Source organism: Acartia tonsa, chromosome 15 (assembly GCF_053477335.1).
Source record: "Acartia tonsa isolate MP-2025a chromosome 15, ASM5347733v1, whole genome shotgun sequence".
Classification (NCBI taxonomy): Eukaryota; Metazoa; Arthropoda; class Copepoda; order Calanoida; family Acartiidae; genus Acartia; species Acartia tonsa.
Genome location: NC_137274.1, coordinates 26,811,533 through 26,832,924, shown reverse-complemented (window position 1 = coordinate 26,832,924; position 21,392 = coordinate 26,811,533). Strand labels below are relative to the sequence as shown.

Below are 21,392 nucleotides of genomic sequence, written 5' to 3'. Positions count from 1 at the left end.
TGGGTACCATTATAATTATATAAGTTTGGGTACCATTACAATTATATAAGTTTGGGTACCATTATAATTATATAAGTTTGGGTACCATTATAATTATATAAGTTTGGGTACCATTACAATTATATAAGTTTGGGTACCATTATAATTATATAAGTTTGGGTACCATTATAATTATATAAGTTTGGGTACCATTATAATTATATAAGTTTGGGTACCATTACAATTATATAAGTTTGGGTACCATTATAATTATATAAGTTTGGGTACCATTACAATTATATAAGTTTGGGTACCATTATAATTATGTAAGTTTGGGTACCATTCTAATGATGTAAGTTTGGGTACCATTATAATTATATAAGTTTGGGTATCATTACAATTATATAAGTTTGGGTACCATTACAATTATATAAGTTTGGGTACCATTATAATTATATAAGTTTGGGTATCATTACAATTATATAAGTTTGGGTACCATTCTAATTATGTAAGTTTGGGTACCATTACAATTATATAAGTTTGGGTACCATTATAATTATATAAGTTTGGGTACCATTACAATTATATAAGTTTGGGTACCATTACAATTATATAAGTTTGGGTACCATTACAATTATATAAGTTTGGGTACCATTACAAATATATAAGTTTGGGTACCATTACAATTATATAAGTTTGGGTACCATTCTAATTATATAAGTTTGGGTACCATTACAATTATATAAGTTTGGGTACCATTACAATTATATAAGTTTGGGTACCAATATAATTATATAAGTTTGGGTACCATTACAATTATATAAGTTTGGGTACCATTACAATTATATAAGTTTGGGTACCATTACAATTATATAAGTTTGGGTACCATTACAATTATATAAGTTTGGGTACCATTCCAATTATAAGGGGCTATTTTCGGTAATTTCGACCTACCTTCATTAAATGACCTTTTTCTCCATGTTCCTTTCAAATGACAGAAAAAAACATAAATTTGTTCCTTATTAAATTGTCTACAAAAAAGTGTAAAATGAATTTTTTGTGAGATGAATATTAAGGGTACTTATTGGGTCTCAAAGTCGGACGAAAATTTTTTTTTTTCAAAAATTTTTTAGTAGGTGTGTAAAGATCGACGTACACAAAAATTGGTAAGACCTAGAGCTGATCCGTAAAAACCTTTTGAACTAAGAATTGCCCGCTCTTTCCAAATCTGTTGAGAGCTTTAAAATCGGGGTAATATTTTTTTCAAAAATGACCAAAGTTGGCGCCGGGGGAAATTTCGGTAATTTTCAAAAGAAATTAAAATTCAACTTTTAAGGTCATGTTTTCATGTTTTCTTTTGTCAAATCTATTATTCAATATGAACTTTTTAAGAATTAGGCCTAAAAATGAATAGAACAGATAAAAAAACAAAAAAAAAATTAATTTTATTTTTTGAAGCAAATTTTTGCAAGGAAAAAATCAAAATTTCTGGTCCTTTGAAAAAAAAAAATTTTGACAAAGGAGGAATAGTCTGATCTTTATGAATTTTTTTGTGGTTAATCCCAATAACCTATACTAATTATGATTTATTACGCTTGTTTGGTCGTTTGGCCTTTTTTCATTGATTTTTTTAAGGTTAAAATGTAGTCAAGATTTTTTGCAAAGATGACACTTTTGCTTCTAATTCGATTATTGAGGTCAATTTTTAATCAATTTCATGTTTTTTGGTCTAAATCTATAGTTCAATGTGAGCTTTTTTAGGATCAGGCCTAAAAAGTAATAAAATACGTTTTTTCTTATATTAATTTTAAGTTTAAAAAAAAAAAAATTCGAAAAAAAAATCGAAAATTCGCGTTTTTCAAAAAAATTCATTTTTAACATAGAAGGAATAGTCCGATCATTATGAAATTTTTTGTGGATAATCCCTACAACGTATACTAATTATGATTATTTATGTTCGACTGGCCATTTGGCCGTTTTTCATCGATTTTTTTTTAGGTTGAAAAAAATTACCGAAAATTCCCCCGCTGGTGGTCTTGGTTTCATTTGAAAATATTAATATTTACCCCATTTTTTTTTCAAAAAAACCAAAAAAATACCGAAATTTCCCCCCCCCCTTACCCTATAAGTTTGGGTACCATTACAATCAGGGTTCCGGAGCCGGGAGCAGCAACATTTTTGGTGGAGCCGGAGCCGGATCCGGAGCCGTATTTTTCGTTAAAAACTACTCCGGCTCCGGACTAGCTAAAAATGATTTTTTAAAGTAATATTATAATTTGGCAACGGTCTATTTCCATTACCCCGTCCCGGATTTGAAAAATTTTGTTAAAATTTTTGCCCCCAGCCAAAATATGGTTGATTTATGCATAAAAATGACCCATGCAAAATATTTTTTCTGTAGTGCAAAAATCGCGACGGTACAAGCAATACAAAGTTTTTAAAATCTGCAAAAAACCCTGTTTTTATGGCTTTTTTGGGGCTTTTGTACAATCCCAATTTTAAAGATTTTTACAAAATTTCAATTCAAGTGTGTTGATATATACCTGAAATTTACCAAAAAAAATGGGGGCAGTCTCAATTATAACATATGAAGGTGTAGCAAGTAATCTTCCAAATACAAAATTGTCAAATTGCATACATATATAATAGGGTTGGGCCGGATACTTTTTTGGACGGATACTGGATATCTGGCTGATTTATAATGCCAGATATCCGGCATCTGGCCAGATATCTAGCAAATATCCGGTAATTTGGCCGGATATCTGGTTATTCGGCGGATATCCGGTATCCGGCCAAAAAAGTATCCGGCCTACCTCTATTATATAAGTATGAAATTTGTTTGATACACAAAACTATCCCTTGTGTAGATTAAACTTAGTGGTTGAAACGTTTATAAACTTAACTTAATAAACCAACCAATCAAAATTTAATAAAATTCGCAAAAGTTGTTAACCTGATGAATTAGAAACACAATTATAAAACTTTGGGGACAAGTGAAATAAACAGTCCAATTTCCCCTCCCTCTCTGAATTATACCAGAGTGTACCAAAAGTCATTAATAACTAGGGAGGCAGAGCACAATGGGCTGTTAATTACACTAGTCCCCGAAGTTTAAAAAACTTTTTCATTTGTTTGCTCAACAACTTTTTAGATTGTTTGAAATTTTAATTCGTTTAATAAGATGGTGTAAACACCTATTGTAATCAACAGAAAGGGTAAGTTTGTGTATTATCATGGGGTATTTATCAGCCATTGTCTTCTCTATCTAGATCCCTGTACCCAAAGTTATTCAAAGTTATTCAAGAATCTAAAGGGATAAGACAATGTCTAAAAAATTGATGTACATCCCCAATAATGATGCAAAAAATTATCCCTTCTGTAGTTTAAAACTAGAAGTTGAAACTTTTAAACACTCAACTTAATAAATCAACCAAATAAAATTTACTGAATTTCCCCAATGTTTTAACCCAAATGTAAGAAAACACCGTTATAACACTTTAGGGACTAATTTAATAAACAGCTCAATGTCCCCTCCCTCCCTGAACTATACAAGAGTGTATTATAACTAGGGAGAGAGGGGACATTGGGCTGTTTAATACACTAGTCCCGGAAGATTTATAATAACATTTTTTTTATTTCTTGGCTCAACAACTTTGGAGACTTTTATTGAATTTTAATTGGTTGGTTCATTAGGTTTAGTGATCAAACATTTCAACCACAATGTAATCAACAAAAAAGGGTCAGATTGTGTATCATCATGGGATATACAAATAAATTTATCAGCCATTGTCTTATCCCTCTAGATCCCTGTACCCAAAGTCTTATAATAACTTGAACACTTTCATTTTTATTACAAAACAAGAAATAACATGTTACTGAGGGATCTAAGGGATGAGACTATGGCTAATGAATGGATGTACATCCCCATTAATAATACACAAAATTAACCCTTCTGTAGATTAAAATTAGTGGTAGAAACGATTGAACACTCAAATTAATAAACCAATCCATCAAAATTTATTGAAAGTCCCCAAAGTTATTAGGTCAACGAATAAGAAAAGGTTATTTTCAAACTTTTGGGACTAGTGTATTAAACGGCCTATTTTGTCCCATCTATTTCTGATACTTATTAAATGCAAATCTTTTCTATAATATGAGTCTGAACGAACTCCGTAAAGGTTAGCTCTTTTATTTAATCTAAGCAAGTTGAAATTTTTTGATTGAAAACTTTGGTTGATGATTCCTGTAACAATAAGGGTTTAGAAAGTGCAGCAACTCTGCAATCGGTACTTCTGCTTTATAGCTTTCGTTTTTGATATATTGAAGACGTAAGTTTAATGGAAATTATTGCCAGTTTCCCAAGTGCCAAGTCGAGCACATACCCCCCCTCACCCCCATCTCCCGACCTGTTTCTTAATTATATAAGGTCTGGTTTGGATAGTTTATATTGGGTACCAGGGACCCTTGCAAGTTTATATAAGGAGGGAGCGGTTATCAGGGATCAAAAGACACTTTGAGGGAAAGCACCAAACATCTTTTATAAGCTAAGACAGTTCTTTCCATTAGGTCAGTACAAAATTAACAGAGATAAACAATGAATAATGACACATAAAAAGATAATGTTAAAAATTATATAAGTTTCACAAGAAGAGCTTCTCCATAGTACTTTCTAGCAGTAACGCTTCTAAAGGACTCTTGGGCACCTTAGAGAAGGGTCGATCCTCTAATTTTATCTAAGTGGTAATAACTGAAACATTCCCTGGATCTATCAGAAACTTTACTGTAAAGAAGAAACAATTGCATACATATATAATAGGGTTGGGCCGATACTTTTTTGGCTGGATACCGGATATCCGGTTGATTTCTAATGACAGATAATCGTTAAATGGCAAATTACCGGATATCTGGCCGAATAAAAGAACATCGGCCGAATAACCGGATAACTGGCCGGATTACCGGATATCCGGCCAAATAACCGGATACCCAGCCAAATAACCGAATATCCGGCCAAATAACATATATTTGCCGGATATCCGGCATTATAAATCAGCCAGATATCCAGTATCCGTCCAAAAAAGTATCCGGTCCAACCCTATTATATATGTATGCAATTTGACAATTTTGTATTTGGAATATTACTTGCTACACCTTCATATGTTATAATTGAGACTGCCCCCATTTTTTTTGGTAAATTTCAGGTATATATCAACACACTTGAATTGAAATTTTGTAAAAATCTTTAAAATTGGGATGGTACAAAAGCCCCAAAAAAGCCATAAAAACAGGGTTTTTTGCAGATTTTAAAAACTTTGCAGTGCTTGTACCGTCGCATTTTTTGCATTACAGAAAAAATATTTTGCATGGGTCATTTCTATGCATAAATCAACCATATTTTGGCTGGGGGCAAAAATTTTAACAACATTTTTCAAATCCGGGACGGGGTAATTTCCATATAATAAACTGAATAACTATTGTTACTTAACAAATAGACACACATCCTTCTACTTTTATATAGCTTTAATCAAATAAAAGCAAAATATTTTATATTATTTATTTTATTTTATCAAATTCAATAATGAAAAAAAAATGATATATTAATTTTAAGGTAGGAGCCGGAGCCGGAGCCGCATCAAAATCATACGGCTCCGACACCCTGATTATAATTATATAAGTTTGGGTACTATTCTAGGCTGAAGAGGCGAGGGTGAAGCGAGAAGAGGAGGCGAGAAAGCGAAGAGAAGATGAAGAAGCCAAAAAGGTGAGCTCAGCTACTCAGGGATAGTAGAACCGATTAATATCCGCTGGATTAGAACCGGTTTTCAGGCATAATATCCGCATAATGTCCGCGGAAAGCTGTCTATAATACGATGCTATACATAATATATGAAACTAAGCGATCTAAAGGGATAAGACAATGGCTGGTTAACTTAAGTACATCCCTAATGATGATACACAAAATTACCCCATCTTTAGATAATTTAAACGTTAGGACACTTCATGTATCAATCAAAATTTAATAAAATTCCCCAAAGTCCTTGAGCCAAGGAATAAGAAAAAGTTATCATAAAACCTTGAGGACTAGTGCAATAAACAGCCCAATGTCCCCTCCCTCCCTTTGAGCCATATAATGACGTCATTTTATCAGGGAGGGAGGGGGGGAAACTTGAACTGTAAAGTAGCCTGGTACCCAAAGTTTTATAACCACGTTGTTTTATTTATTGGCTCAAAAGTTTTGGGTACTTTTATTGAATTGTGGTGTTATCGTATTAAAAACAATTTAAACTTTAAGATATATCCGCGGAAAGCTGTGTATAGATAATTAAAAATAGGTTTTATCACATAGTATTATAAACACCTTTCCACTGATTTAAAAATGTACAATTAAAAGATAAAAGCCAGTTTTGTTAGTCCCGGGATGCTGATGGCATGTGCTAAAAAAAAACTTATATTAGAAAACTGGATATAATATGATATGATACATGATTTATCAGTATAGCTTAGAACTAGTTCTAATCCAGCGGATATTAATCGGTTTCGAAGCCATACTGGAAAATAATTTCTATGTTTATCTTTAAATGTTTAAATGAAAGTCCTGTATTCTTTTTTTGTTTCAAAAAAGCATCAGATTTCATGAAAACTTTTGTTTTCATTTTACTTTTCCTGGAAAGCTGTCTACAAATAACTAAAAATAGGTTTTTTTGTCACATAGTATTATAAACAACTTTCCACGGATATAAAAATGTACAATTATAAGATTAATATTATGATTCTACATTTTTATATTCATAGAAAACTGGATAGTTATGATACGATACGATACATGATTTTTTAGTATGGCTTAGAAGGGGTTCTTTTTGCATCGTATTACAAACAGTTTTCCACGAATATTAATAAATAACAATTATTTGGTAGGCGGAGCAAGCCAAGAAGAAGGAAGATGAGAAACGGCGGAGAGAGGAAATATTTGAACAATACAAGATTAAAAAGGTACCCAAAGTTTTATACTGGTACCCAAAGTTTTATACATTTACCTAAAGCTTTGCTCCTAGCAGACTTAAAACGTACAGGGCAATTTAAATCAGGGATCTAAAGGAATAAGACAATGGCCGATAAATTGATGTACATCCCAAATGATGATATACAAAATTACTCAGATTAAAAAGGTACAGAATAGTTATTTTCAGTATGGCCTTGAAATCGAATTATATCAGCTGGATTGGAACCGGTACTCAGCCATACTGAAACTTCATGTATAGCATCGTATTACAGACAATTTTCCACGAATGTTAAAATAAAAATTATAAAATTAATACCAGTTTTGTTAGCCTGGTCGTTAGGCTAACAAAACTGGTTTAAACTTGTGATTTTTCATGTGTCTATAATACGATGCAGTAAATCCTTATACTAAAGCAACATGATGTCTGTGTGTTTGTCTTTACAGGGTAGCTTTAAGGAAGAACCATTTCAGTACAGTGGTTAGCAAGATCCTCGGTACAAACAGACAGACAAAAAGACAGATACTGTTAGTTTATTATAAGGATTAAATCGCCATATTCCTATTTTATTCAGGTTTTTTTCTCTTTTTTGGTGGGAGTGTCTCTCACCCCTCAATAAAATAGCTTAAAACCACCACAGGACCAATATTTACATATTCCTATTATATTCAGGAGCTGGAGAAGGAAGACAAAGCCCCCAGCCACCCTCCCCCAACTAGTTCTAACAAAACTGGACCAAGAATGCGACCTAGGAATTTATTTTTACATGAGTTTTGGATTCCATTCTAGTGTTTGTATACAAGAGGGGGGGAAGTTTTGACACATTTGCGTAAACAGTGAGTATAGGCTTTATCTTTGGACTGAGAGGATAGGTTAATAGGGATAAAATCATTCTTATATGAATATAAATAATATGGAATAGCCTTAAATCAATAATGCATACTTATCTCGCAGTGCAGAGAAATGCGCGTAAAAGACCTATTTTACGCGTTTTTTATTCAGTGAAGCTTTCCCTATGCATAATTGGATCTTGGCTATTCCAGATTATTTGAAGTCCTTCTTATGCCGCTTAAAATTGTGTGCAGGTATGATCTGTATGTTCAGCCGGTTGGCAGCTAGCAGCCTTTAAAATTCATAGATTTTTGGAAATATTGCTTACCAGCAATATTTTACCGTGAACTGCAGTAGATCCTTATATTGATACTTTAAAGGTTTTAAAAACATTAGGGACTTTTTATGAAAACTTTGGGGACTTTTATAAAAACTTTTGGGACTTAAAAACTTTGGGGACTTAAACAAAATGTGTAAAATAAACTTGTGGCTGGCTAGATCTGCTGGAGCTGGGGGTATGAAACCATGGCCGCGAACCATCCATGTAGATTCTGACGACCTGCCAGACGGACGGACAGGTGGACAAGTTACGCGGTCATCCAGCGGTCTTCGGGGCAGCCATTCCAATCTCAATATTTCAAGTCTCAATAGGTCAAGGTGAGTTTGGGTACCGTTTAAATAAGTTTGGGTACCATTTTACTACAGCAGAAAGCTGTCTATAATACTGTACCATTCCAATCTCTATATTTCAAGTCTCAATAGGTCAAGGTGAGTTTGGGTACCATTAATACCACTAATTATGTTTAATTTTAGAAATTACAGAAGGGGCAGTAATTCATCTCTAGCTGATGAAGAACTTTATGGAGGCGTTTCTTCTGGGCTTAGAGGTCTTGGCCATATAGGTCAGTTCTAATTTTACATTAGTCCCCAAAGTTTTATAATAACTTTTTCTTATTCGTACTTGGCCAACAACAAAACTGGAACTCTTCTCCCCCACTTTTAGTTTTTAAAAAAAAAAAAAAAAATTATCTTTGTGAGTGTGATAGTATCCTTCCAGATTATCATGTACTCTAATAAGTGAAACTTTTAGCTGGCTAGAAATAAAAATCACCTCCCTCTAAACCCACGTATAATATTTACATACATTATTGTTAGTGCCCAAAATTTTCAACCATTTTTTTTGTAGGACGCAGTAAATCATCCAGTGTTAGCAATCTTGGTCCCGGCTCCTTACCCCTGGGTCTCCGTAGAGGTACAGGTTAGTTTTACTAAAGGGATGCTCTTGTTTATCATCATTGGGTATGTCTATCAACATGTAGCGCATCCGCTCGTCGTCTGAGAGGTGATAGGTTCGAATCATGGCCCGACACCGCGTCATAACTAAAGACGTTAAAAATGGTTCCTACTGCTACTATGTTAGGTGTGCAACATTAATATAAAGTAGATGGGAAGAATTCCTTGGCTCATAAACATGCGTTACTTATTACCATGTACAGTTAGAACTTCTCAGACAAAGGTTGTGCAATCAAAAGCTCCTTTCCCCTTGGCAGGTACAGTGGGGAGACTGAGTATCTATCTATCTATATAATCATCCATCCATCTATCTATCTATCTATCTAAGGTCTTTCTGGCGGGGGGCACAGATCCGAGTATGGCAGCCACAGGGGGGAGGGAGACTCAAATATCTATCTATCTATCTCTCATAAAAAAAAATTACTTTTCTTTGAAAATTCTGCTTTTTTTCTATGATTAACTGGTTAAAAATCGGACTTTTCAATTATCCGCGGACTTTTATCAAAAAAAAATCGCATTTTTGCCTACCCTGTCCCTGGGACTTAAAAAATCTTGTTAAAGGTCTTTCTGGCGGACACAGATCCGAGTATGGCAGTCACAGGGGGGAGACTGAGTTTGATGACAGAGCTTCAGATATTTCCAGCACCACGTCTGGTTATAGGTCAGGCAGAGGTAAGAGTACCCATAGTACCCACCAGTACCCAAAGTTTTTTATTAATGGATAGACTGGTGAATAGAATATTTCTAGCACCACTTCCGGTTATAGGTCAGGCAGAGGCAAGTACTTACCAGTTCCCAAAGTTTTTAGTAATTGATTCATGGATAGATTGTTGATAAATTGATTGTAGATTGATTGATATATTGAATGATTGATTTATACATTGAAAGCTAGATTGTTTTTTTTTGATTGATAGATAGATTGTTGATAGAATGATGGAATTATTGATAGATTGTACAGATGGATTGATAGACTGATTGTTATATTGAATGATTGATATATACATTGAAAGATTGATTTTTTGATTGATAGATTCATTGATTTGTAGATTTATTGATTGATTAAATGATTGGTTGAAAGATTGATATATTGATTGATTGATTTATTAATAGATAGATTGATTGATTGATAGATTGATTAATTAATAGACTGATATACCTATTGATTGTTTTATTGATAGATAGATAGATTGATTAATTGAATGATTGCTTTATACATTAAAAGATAGATTAATTTATTGATTAATAGATTTGTAGATAGATTGATTGATATATTGATTGATAGATTCATTGATAGATTAAGTAATAGATTTATAGATACAGTGTGTTTCAAGAGAAATGTTTTTTTAAAATCTTAATTATGCATAGAAAATAAAACAATTATATAAAATGCTTTATATATTTGGAAAACCTATTTTGGGAAATAATGTTTCAAATATTTAAGAATGATTTTTTCAACATATGCCTCAAAAACTGCCTTTTCGAAATGCCTTTTTTTTGAAGAACTACAGATTCAAAGATTGTTAAAAAAATGTGCTCATTTTAAAATTCAAATTTCGCAGCTTGTATTAATAGTAGAAAAACATTATGCATACCGCCATAAACTCTATTTTTTGGAAATATAAGCACTATTTTTGTGCTATATGTAGTTAAGGAGCTACATTGAAAAATATGAGAATGGTTGAAAAGTTTTAAGTAAGTTGAAACATTTCATCAACTCCTATACTATAGGAATTTTATAAAAATGTTTCTCTTGAAAAACCATGTAGATTAAAAGATAGATTGATTGATTGACAGAATAAGGGGGGGGGGAAGTTTTGACACATTTGCGTAAACCTGGTGTAGAGGCCTTATCTTTAAACTGAGAGGATAGGTTATTGAATATAAAATCATTCTTTTATGATAAATTTCCCCCAGATTTAAAAATAGGCCGCCAGGTTTCGGAGCTCCAGGCCTCCAGGTGGCCTCTGTACAGGTAAAAATAAAAAATAAAAAATTTTAAGAGTTAGAGGTCAAATCATAAAACAAAATATGCTTCTTTTTAAATGTTATTCACATATTTGAAGAAAAAACATGCATATTTTGTATCATAAGCTTACCTCTAACTCTTTAAAAAAAGTATTTTTTAATTTTTACCTGTCCAGAGACCACCTGGAGACCTGGAGCTCCAAAACCCGAAGGCCTATCCAAAAAATCTTAAATCTGGGGGAAATTCATCATATAAGAATGATTTTTTCTTTTATAACATATCCTCGCAGTCCAAAGATAAAGCCTATACACCAGGTTTACGCAAATGTGTCAAAACTTCCTGCCCCCCCCCCCTTAATTGATATATTTATAGATTTATAGATTGACAGTTTGTTACTTTGTTTAATTTATTGATTGATTGTATATAAATATTTAGTATCAGCCCGCCTGTATAGAGAACCAGTGAGCAAGTCTAACCGACCAATAGTCATGAATGCCATAGAATTTGTCGTCTTCCCGGGGGCTGTCAATAGAGAAACAAGGTCAGTGCTTGGGTTAGGTCGAAATTGAATTTTTTTCATTTAGATGTAGTACCTATAGGACTAGGCTAGCTAGGATAGCCTAAAACCTTTCAGAGACATGTGTTTAGTTCCCCTTGAAAGGAGAACGCAATTGGTTCGGTGGTTATCTAAGTGGGATTTTTAAGGACAAACCAAAATAGTTTTCTTTTTATTATAGGGTGAATTAACACTAAACACATTTTTTTTGTAAGTTAACCTGTCATCTATGGAACAAAAGACATAAAACTTAACTACTTATTATACATGTTTCTTGATTTTCTTTGATTTTTTGGCATAAGTAGGTGTTCCTTCTTTACTTTACTTTTTTTACCACTGAACATCTGCTTTATAATGAACTTTTTCTGGTTGTCTATATCTATTGGATTTTTTGTGCTCCTCTACTTATGGATGTTATCATTCTTGTCAGAGACTGAGCTGTTTATAATATTATTCCCCAAAGTTTTATAATATTGTTTTCTTATTTGTTGGCTTAACAACTTTAGGGACTGTTATTGAATTTTGATTTTTTGGATAGTGTTCAAATGTTTCAACCACTAATTTTAGGATGCGCCTGTTGGAGGAGATAGAGAGGTGTGACTGTCCACACTTCCTTCTTCTCTTCCGAGACAATCGTCTACAGTTCAGAGCTCTATACGCTTTCTACCCGGACACTGAAGAGGTAATCATTGTTTGATTATTTCATTGATTAATTGATCGATTGATTTTTTGATTGTTAGATTAAATCAGCCATTTATATTTCGATTGATTGTTTGATTGATTTGTTGATTGATACATTAATTGATTCATTGATTAATGCATTTATGATTTAATTAATTTATTGAATGATTCAATTCATTTATTGATTGATAAATTGATATTGATTGATTAATCGTTTTATGCAACAATTGATTCTTAGATTAATTAAATTTATTGATTGATTCATTGATTGATTATCAATTGATTCATTGATTGATAAATAGATTTATGCATTGATTGATTCATTGATTTATTAATTGATTTATGCATTGATTTATGCATTGATTGATTCATTGATTGATAAATTGATTTATGCATTGAATGATTAATCAATTGATTCATCGATTGATTCAACAATAGATTGATAGGTTTACAAAATAGATTGATAGATTGACTAATAGATTGGTTAATTAATGTTTTATAGATTGTTGTAAAATAGATGTATTGATTCTTTCAATAAAAATAGATGTATAGATTCTAAAAAATTGTTAGATTGTTAGATTAATAATTGATAGATTGCGTTAATTATCGATAGTTTCATTATTTAAAAATAGATTGATTGATTGATTTACTGATAGATTGATAGATTTACTGAAGAGATTGATAGATTGTCAGATAATTTGATGGATTGATTGATTGATAGAATGATAGATGAATAGTTTGAAGTATTTTTTATCCAAAGCACAAAAATAGTTATTTCTTGCATGGTATTATAGACAGCTTTCCGCGGTTATGAAATGTACATCGGCATCTCGGGGCTAGAAAACTGGTTTTAATTTTATTTTAATATTTATAGAAAACTGGATATAATACAATGCTAGACATAGTCTTTTTGTATGGATGAGAACCGGTTCTTATCCACCGGATTTAAATTGGATTAAAATGAATACAAGAATAGTTATTTCTTGCATGGTATTATAAACAGCTTTCCGCGGTTATAAAATGTACATCGGCATCTCGGGGCTAGAAAACTGGTTTTAATCTTATTTTTATATTCATAGAAAACTGGATATAATACAATGCTAGACATAGTCTTTTTGTATGGATGAGAACCGGTTCTTATCCACCGGATATTAATTGGATTTAAATGAATACAAGAATAGTTATTTCTTGCATCATATTATAAACGGCTTTCCGCCTTCGGCACCTCGGGGCTAAAAAAACTGGTTTTAATCTTATAATTGTACATTTTTATATTCATAGAAAGCTGGATATAATACGATGCTAGACATAGTCTTTTTGTATGGATGAGAACCGGTTCTTATCCACCGGATATTAATTGGATTTAAATGAATACAAGAAAATGTTTTACTTTTTTTAGGTGTTTAAAATTTATGGAAACTGGCCGAAACAAATTGTGGATAACATGATAGACAACTATTATAAATACAATTCAGGAACATAATTTTATCCAACCAATAGGAACTCTAGATTTAGTCATGTGATCTTTATTCAACCAATAGGAACTCTAGATTTTATCATGTGGTTGTTATTCAACCAATAGGAGCCTTTGATTTATTCATGTAATCGTAATCAACCAATAGGAACTCTAGATTTTATCATATGGTTGTTATTCTACCAATAGGAGCCTTTGATTTATTCATGTGATCTTTATTCAACCAATGAGAGCTTTAGATTTAGTCATGGGATCTTATTCAACCAATAGGACTTTTAGATTAAGTCATGTGATCTTTATTCTAAGACAAGCGCACATAGACAATTGTAGCTTAGCAACGCTATCTATACAAAGTAGAATGATGTCTGTCTGTCCTTTAAGATCTCGGTAACCACTGAACCGATCGGATTTTACTCTTCATGGAATATACCTGCGGTGGTTTTAGGCATTTTCTTGGGGGAAGGAACACCCCCAACCCACCAAAAATAAAAAATCCCTTCGATTTTTTTTTTCACTTACCTCTTGGGGCAAAGCCCCTAGAGGCTAGGGGCGAAGCTGCTAGTCCTATTATATAAAGTAGTAAGTACAGGTAAGCTTTTAATATGTCCAGGGAAGGTTTTTAACTATTTTGGGGAAGGGTATCACCACCCTCTTAAAATTTTATCCCCCCAAAAAAACTTGTTTTACTTTTAAAAAAATTGTGTTTGACTTTTCCTCCTGGCACCTTAAGTGCCCCTAGGGGTGAAGCTGCTAGTTGTTATAAAAATAGCTAATGAAAATTTAGGAGATATAATTAAGTACCCAGTATTATTACTACTGAAATCCTACGTGACCATAGAACTTTGGGTACTTGGGAACCACTTGATGAACCAGATGCAGATATTATAGGCTTTGTCTTTATATTAGGAGCCAAGCCCCTCTTCACCCCCCTGGAGAGGGAGGGGGGAGCTTAATACCTCCCCTGAAAATGGACATAACCTAATTTTTGTAGGAACTACTTGGACTTCAGCTTTTAGGGACATAGGCGAACGTTTCACAATGAATGTATCATCAATACATCTTCCTCTATTGTCTTATCCCTCAAGAGTATATATTAAAATTGTGTCACTTGTGTCTGTAGGCGGAAAGAAATTTACCCAAATTCACACGAAGCACTTAACTGTTACAATCGACGCCTTCACAATCCACAATGGACTCTGGTTGGGCAAGAAAACGAGGCTCCCGGACAAAAAGGGCCTACCATTGGTCATCTAGATTGTGTGCTGGCCTAACATTGGTCATTTAGATTGTGTGCTGGCCTACCATTGGTTAATTAGATTGAATGTTGAACTACTATTGGTCATTTAGATAGAAAACTGAACTGCTATTGGTTCTTTAAATTTTTTAATGTCCTATAATTGGTCAATTAGATTGATCACTGACCTACTATTGGTTATTTACATTTCTACTGGCCTGTCATTGGTCAGTTAATTTAATAGTCCTGGCCTCTCATTGGTCAGTTAATTTAATAGTTCTGGCCTTTTATTGGCTAATTTTATAGTTGCATCTGATTGGTCATAGTAATTATATGAATTGCTGGCCAATGATTGGTCAGTTTAATAGTAGTTTTGAAAAGATTACTTCTGATTGGCCACAGAATATTGATTAAAATTGTTACTTTTAGGCCTTAATAGATAAATAAACCAAGAAAAAAACTCTTAAACTATCCTTTGCAAAAATATCTAAATCTTAATCGTAAAAAGATATTGTGTTAGAAGAGGGTCTTTTTTTTACATAACTCCGTATAGTTGGGTGTTGTGTTACAGTCAAATGCTCTTAATACGTCACACAGAGAGAGATGGGACAATGGGATGTTTATTACTCTAGTCCCCAAAATTTTATAATAACGTGTTCTTATTCGTTGGCCTAACAACTTTGGGAACTTTAGTGAATTTTGATTGGTTAATTTATTTGGTTGAGTATTTAAACGTTTCAACCACTAATTTAAATCTACAGAAGGGGTAACTTTGTGTTTCATCATCGGGATGTCCATCAATTTATCGGCCATTGTCTTATACCTTTATCTTTTAAATATATTTCACTTTTCCATGGTCAGATGAAAAAAGTTTATTTTAGTGTTAGGCAAAAGTGCCTTTGCAATTGTATCATTAGGTAGGTCTAATAACGCCCTTTGTTAATTTTAAAATCCAACTAAATCTAATTTTGAGAAAATTAGATTTGAAAATTTTATGTTCAATTTTCATCCGCTAGGAGTTACCGCACAATCATGACAAGAAAAGCAAAGATTATTAATTTAAAATTTTGAACAAGTTTGCTTTTATAAAGTTCTTCATAAAACCACTCCTGAAGTGAGTTGATTCATGGCAATTTTTAACAGTTGCTTTGCTAAGGTCACGGAAATTTAGCCTTAAATAAATTATATAGAATAGTTTTATGAAAAATTTCATAAAAGCAAAGTTGTAAATAATTGAAAAGTATTTGTTTTTCTTATCATGGATGAGTGTAAGCTCTTAGGGGATCAAATTTGAACTTGAAATTTTCAAACTTAAAGGGAGAGGTAGGTTTCTGGTAAAATCCGTAAAGGTGTGTGTTTTAACTTTTTAAGGCTTAAAAATAGTAGTAGAGCGATAATATTCACTAAATATGTGTATTTCTTATTGAAAAGAACTATAGACAACATTTTTTTAAAAGTTAACATAAATTTTTATCGTTTTACTACTGTTATTAACTTAAAACACATAAACTTTACGGATTTTATCAGAAACCTACCTCTCCCTTTTTCAAAAGTTAGATTTAGTTTGATTTAAAAATTAGCTTAATAAGAGCATTTGACTACAACCCAACACCTAACTTAAAACAATTACACGAAAAAAATGCCCCTCTTATTAAAAATTCCCAGATTTTGAAATGAAAAAGTGGTTAGATATAAAATTGTGTCGTGTCTGTTTTAGTGGAATAGTTATTTATACAATCCTATTATAGACATCTTTCCGCGGATATTAAAATAAAAATTCTAAAGTTTAAACCAGTTTTTTATTAGCCTAGAAATGCCGAAGACACGGGCTCAAAACTGGTTTTTATCTTATGATTTTTATTTTAATATTCGTGGATAAATGTCTGTAATACGATGTTATACATGATTTTTCAGTATGACTGACCGAACCGGTTCTAATCCAGCGGATATTTATCGGTTTTGAAGCCATACTGGGAAAAGGTTATATGTAATATTTCTCTTGTAAAATAGGAATAAAATTGTAATATTTATTTTAAAAAATTTCTGTATTACTTAGCTTAAACTAAAAAGCTCCATTTTAGCGTAGAATAGAACTTTTTAAAAAATATTTTTTTTGTAATCGAGCATTTTTTGCGTTTGAAACACTACTCCTGTGATGCTATAAGATCAGGGATCTAAAGGGATAAGACAATGGCCAATAAATTTATGTAAATACCCAGTGATGATACACAAAATTATCCCTTATGTAGATTTTAATAGTGGTTGATTGAAACGTTTAGATACTCAACTGAATGAACCAACCAATCAAGATTCAATATAGGTTCCCAAAGTTATTAAGCCAACGAATAGGAAAACTTTATTATAAAACTTTGGGGACTAGTGTAATAAACAGTCCAATGTCCCCTCCCTTCCTGGGATTTTCAACTAAATTTGTTTTATGTGTTTTTTTCCAAGTAGAGAGTGGTCATTAGGCTGTTTATTACACTAGTCCCCAAAGTTTTATGATAACTTTGGGGACTTTACTTGAATTTTGATTGGTTTGTTCAGACGTTTCAACAACCATTATACACAAAGGGTAGACTGTATATCATCATTGGGAGTGTACTTCAATTTATCGGCCATTGTCTTATCCCTTTAGATCCCTAGTTACTCCACTTTTCTTTTACAATGTACTACTTTTTACAATGTACTATTTTTTGTACATCTCAAAATTCTACAGTTTCGCATTTATTTTTGAAATTCCAAGATCATCAATGATAATCATTATGTACCTTTTTAAATTCTTGTTTGTGGGGCTCGGCAGCTATCAAACAGTCACTATCAATAGTTAGAACCTTTGTTTTTCTCTCTCTCTCACTTTTTCTCCATCTCTCTTTTTTTTTCTCTTTCTCTCTCTCTCTCATATGGATGCTTAGAATGTTAAGAACCATCTCTCTTTCTTCCTCGCTTTCTCTTTGTCTCTCTCTTTCTTTCTCTCTCTCTCTTTCTCCCTCTCGTTATGGGCCTATTAATATTAAGAACCCTATCTTTCTCTCCCTCGCTATCTCTTTTGCGCTCTCTCTCTCTCTCTATCTATCTATCTATCTCTATCTCTCTTTCTCTCTCTCTCCTTATTTCTCCGTCTCTCTATGTCTCTCCCTCTCTCCCCCTCTCTCTCTTTTTCTCTCTCTCTCTACGACCAACCAACCAACCAAGAAAACAGCCGTTATGCATTCACTTTTATCTATCTCTCACTTTTTTCTCCCCCTCTCTCTTTCTCTTTTTTTCTTTCTCTCTCTTTCTCTCTCTCTTTCTTTCTCTCTCTTCTCTCTCTCTCTCTCTCTCTCTGCAAGCACACCCCATCCCAGGAAAAATATTTAAGCAGCAAAGTGACTTTATTTTGGCGGCTGGCTGGTGGCTGTTTGGCAGCTGTAAAGACCTGTTTTTATGTAAGAGGAGCTAATTTTAACACATTTATTCAATTTATATTAGTAAAATAATATGATTATTAGTAGGTTTAACAAATTAATAAAAAAAGTTTTAATTTTTAATTTTATGAATTTTTAAGTTATTACCTAACATTTTTACTAAACCTATACTTTTTCTAATTTATATATTATTAATTTATAATTAATCTACCATTTTACCATATTTTTATACATTTTAATTTTATATACCTAACCTAATATATATATTTGTGCTTAAAAAATAATGTGGGGTGGGGGGTGTTATCTGCGCCCCCCCCTTCGCTCAGTAATTTTTAGGGATGTTTAAAACATTAAGAATTGGGGGGCAATAAGTTTTTAAAGCTATTGTAATACCCCCCCCCCCTTTTAATTAACAAATAGCAAATAGATAGTTTTCTTAAGATATTAGAATCATGTAATGTAAAAGAAAAATGCGAATTTTTTAAAAAATGATTAACATAGAAGTCTTAAAGAATAATAATTTGTACATTCTGATAATATATATTTATTATAAACCCGTGGTTTGGGGTAATACATTTTACCCCAATGGCCGCTATGATTAAAAAAACTTGGATTTATTGCAGTTCACGGTAAAATATTTCTGGTAACGAATATCTATTATGAATATTAAAGACTGCTTGCTGCCAAACGGCTGAACGTACATGTCATGCCCGCACACCGTGTTAAGCAGCATTAAAAAGCGGCCAACAAATAATCTGGAATAGTCAAGATCCAATGATGCACAGGGAAAGCTTCACTGAAGAAAAACTAGTAAAAAAGTCTTTTTCGCGCATTTATGTACACTGTACGAAATAACTGTGCAAGGCTTTTTCTTGTCGGTTATAATTCTGTGCGACCTTAATCTATACGTTCCACCATTTGGCCGTTAACAGATTTTTGGAAATATTCGTTACCAGGAATATTTTACCGTGAACTTCACTTAACCTGAAAACTTAATAGAATATTAACTAAGTCTACTAACAACCAAAGTTTATTGTATAAAAATATTAATTTTAATTTTATGCTTTTAGTTATATTTTGTAAAATATTATCTATAAAAAAAAACTGTAAGGATTTTATTTTTATATTTAGCAATTTCATTAAAAAAAAAGTTTTTTCATATATGAAAATATATTTTTTTGTTTGGTTTTGATAATTGACTTTAAATACGAAAATAAAAATTTATTATTTTTGTCAGCCACGTATAAGCCTCAGTAAAATCATCATATTATAACCTTTAAACTCAGCTGGATGTCTAAACCTTTTTCTGAACAGACAATCCATCTTTCAGAATTTTTTTTTCTTTTGCATACAAGCGGATTTAAATTTGTTGCTTATGCTGCCGAGCACTGATTTTAAATATTTCCTTATCTTTTCAATGTTTTTCAGTTCATAGATTTTTCTTTGCAAATTTGAAGATTTTTTTCTTTAAAAAATCAGCCTCGGCTTACAAACTGTTTAAAATTCGGGATGAAAATTCATGTCTAGTATGAATGAAGGACGTCCAAGCTTTTTATGTTGAGGGAAGTAAAATGATGGGTTTTAAATGTTTGAGGGTTTCAAAGGTTTGATAGGGGGGGAGGGGGGGGGGTAATCTAAGGAATTTATAAAACTTTAAGGTGGTAAAATGAAGGGTTGATGAGGGGGGTTAACACCCCTTTACCCCCCCCCCCCTTGGACGTAACATGCATAAATTATAGAAACAAAGCAAAATCTAAAATACCAAGATAACAAATACCTATTTAATATTTAATTTTCGTATCCGCAGTCAATTGTCTAAATAAAACTAAACTAGAAATATATATTAATTACCAAGTATTGCCATGTTTATTTAGGGGAAGGGGGGGTGGAAGATTTGTAACTTTTTGGAAGAAAATATACCAAAAACCGCCATTTATTGGGGATAATAGTAAAAAACGGCGGTTTTTGGTTCATTTCTTTGCATAAATTGCACATCCCTCCCCCACCAATTACCTATTACCTACTTGATTATTTGTATTTTTATTAGGGTTGGACCGGATACTTTTTTGGCCGGATACTGGATATCCGGCTGATTTCAAATGCCGGAAATCCGGCTGGATATTGAAAAAGACCAAATGTCCGATCGGGTATCTGAATTGTTTCAATATTCGGTATCCGGCCGGATATTAAAAATGGCCGGATATCCAGCCCAACCCTAATTTTTATTCGTTAAAAAAATGAGCTTTTACCCCTCTTTTATACCAAATTAATTCTACTAACAAACCAAAATTCAGGACTTGGTAGACGCCCCCCAAAAAAACCACCGCAATTTGTATAGATAATTTGGCGGTTTGTCGGCGGTTTTAAAGGCGGCTGTCGGGCCCTGCCAAATATACTATTATGTACTAATGTATTAATTATATGAAATTAGTAGTATTAAACAATTATTAACCCATTAATGACAATAGGGTCTTAAACGACGCACAAATTCAAACCTATACTATCACTCTATTTTTTTGTGCTGTCCTTTTTAAATGTTTGTAAATAACTGAATAGAGCTTCAAGTTTTGTCCTCTACATTGCTTAAGCTCTCACTTAATTCGATGACCAGATGAAATCATATTTTCATGGCAGAGGTGGAAAAAATAGGAAAAAATTTCCACACCAGGTCTAACTTTTTTCTATTAATGAATTAAAACATACTTATTTATAATTAATTATAGCATTTATTATATATTTTTAGTTTCTGCTAAGTTTTCTTTAATTTTAGTTAGTTTACATACTTTTTTTTGATAATTTGTTGTGCGTCGTATTCGACGCATTCGGACTAATCATTTTAGCCATTGCGTCCTTTTTGACCTTATAGGACTAATCATTTTAGAATCTTACTGTATAATCTCCTATAATCTGCTAGTTGCTTCGCCCCTAACCTCTAGGGTGGGTGGGGGATTTCAGGAAAATAGCACAAAACTATCC

General features: G+C 32.6%; 1 protein-coding gene and 1 long non-coding RNA gene across 2 annotated transcripts in view; one reads left to right on the top strand and one right to left on the bottom strand.

The window, feature by feature from the left end:
* The window catches only part of LOC145307460 (uncharacterized), a 32,309-nt gene extending 18,514 nt beyond the window's left edge, over positions 1 to 13,795 (top strand). Inside the window, exons 15-24 of the mRNA XM_080149903.1 lie at positions 5,669 to 5,737; positions 6,892 to 6,966; positions 7,647 to 7,726; positions 8,304 to 8,462; positions 8,619 to 8,707; positions 8,992 to 9,063; positions 9,660 to 9,770; positions 11,500 to 11,605; positions 12,188 to 12,302; positions 13,701 to 13,795. Coding sequence (XP_080006029.1) covers positions 5,669 to 5,737; positions 6,892 to 6,966; positions 7,647 to 7,726; positions 8,304 to 8,462; positions 8,619 to 8,707; positions 8,992 to 9,063; positions 9,660 to 9,770; positions 11,500 to 11,605; positions 12,188 to 12,302; positions 13,701 to 13,784 — 960 coding nt within the window. The 3' untranslated portion in view covers positions 13,785 to 13,795. The remainder of the gene's footprint in view (positions 1 to 5,668; positions 5,738 to 6,891; positions 6,967 to 7,646; positions 7,727 to 8,303; positions 8,463 to 8,618; positions 8,708 to 8,991; positions 9,064 to 9,659; positions 9,771 to 11,499; positions 11,606 to 12,187; positions 12,303 to 13,700) is intronic.
* Positions 13,796 to 15,091: 1,296 nt separating this feature from the next.
* The window catches only part of LOC145307461 (uncharacterized), a 102,693-nt gene continuing 96,392 nt past the window's right edge, over positions 15,092 to 21,392 (bottom strand). Inside the window, exon 2 of the long non-coding RNA XR_013875479.1 lies at positions 15,092 to 15,135. This is a non-coding gene — a long non-coding RNA (uncharacterized LOC145307461). The remainder of the gene's footprint in view (positions 15,136 to 21,392) is intronic.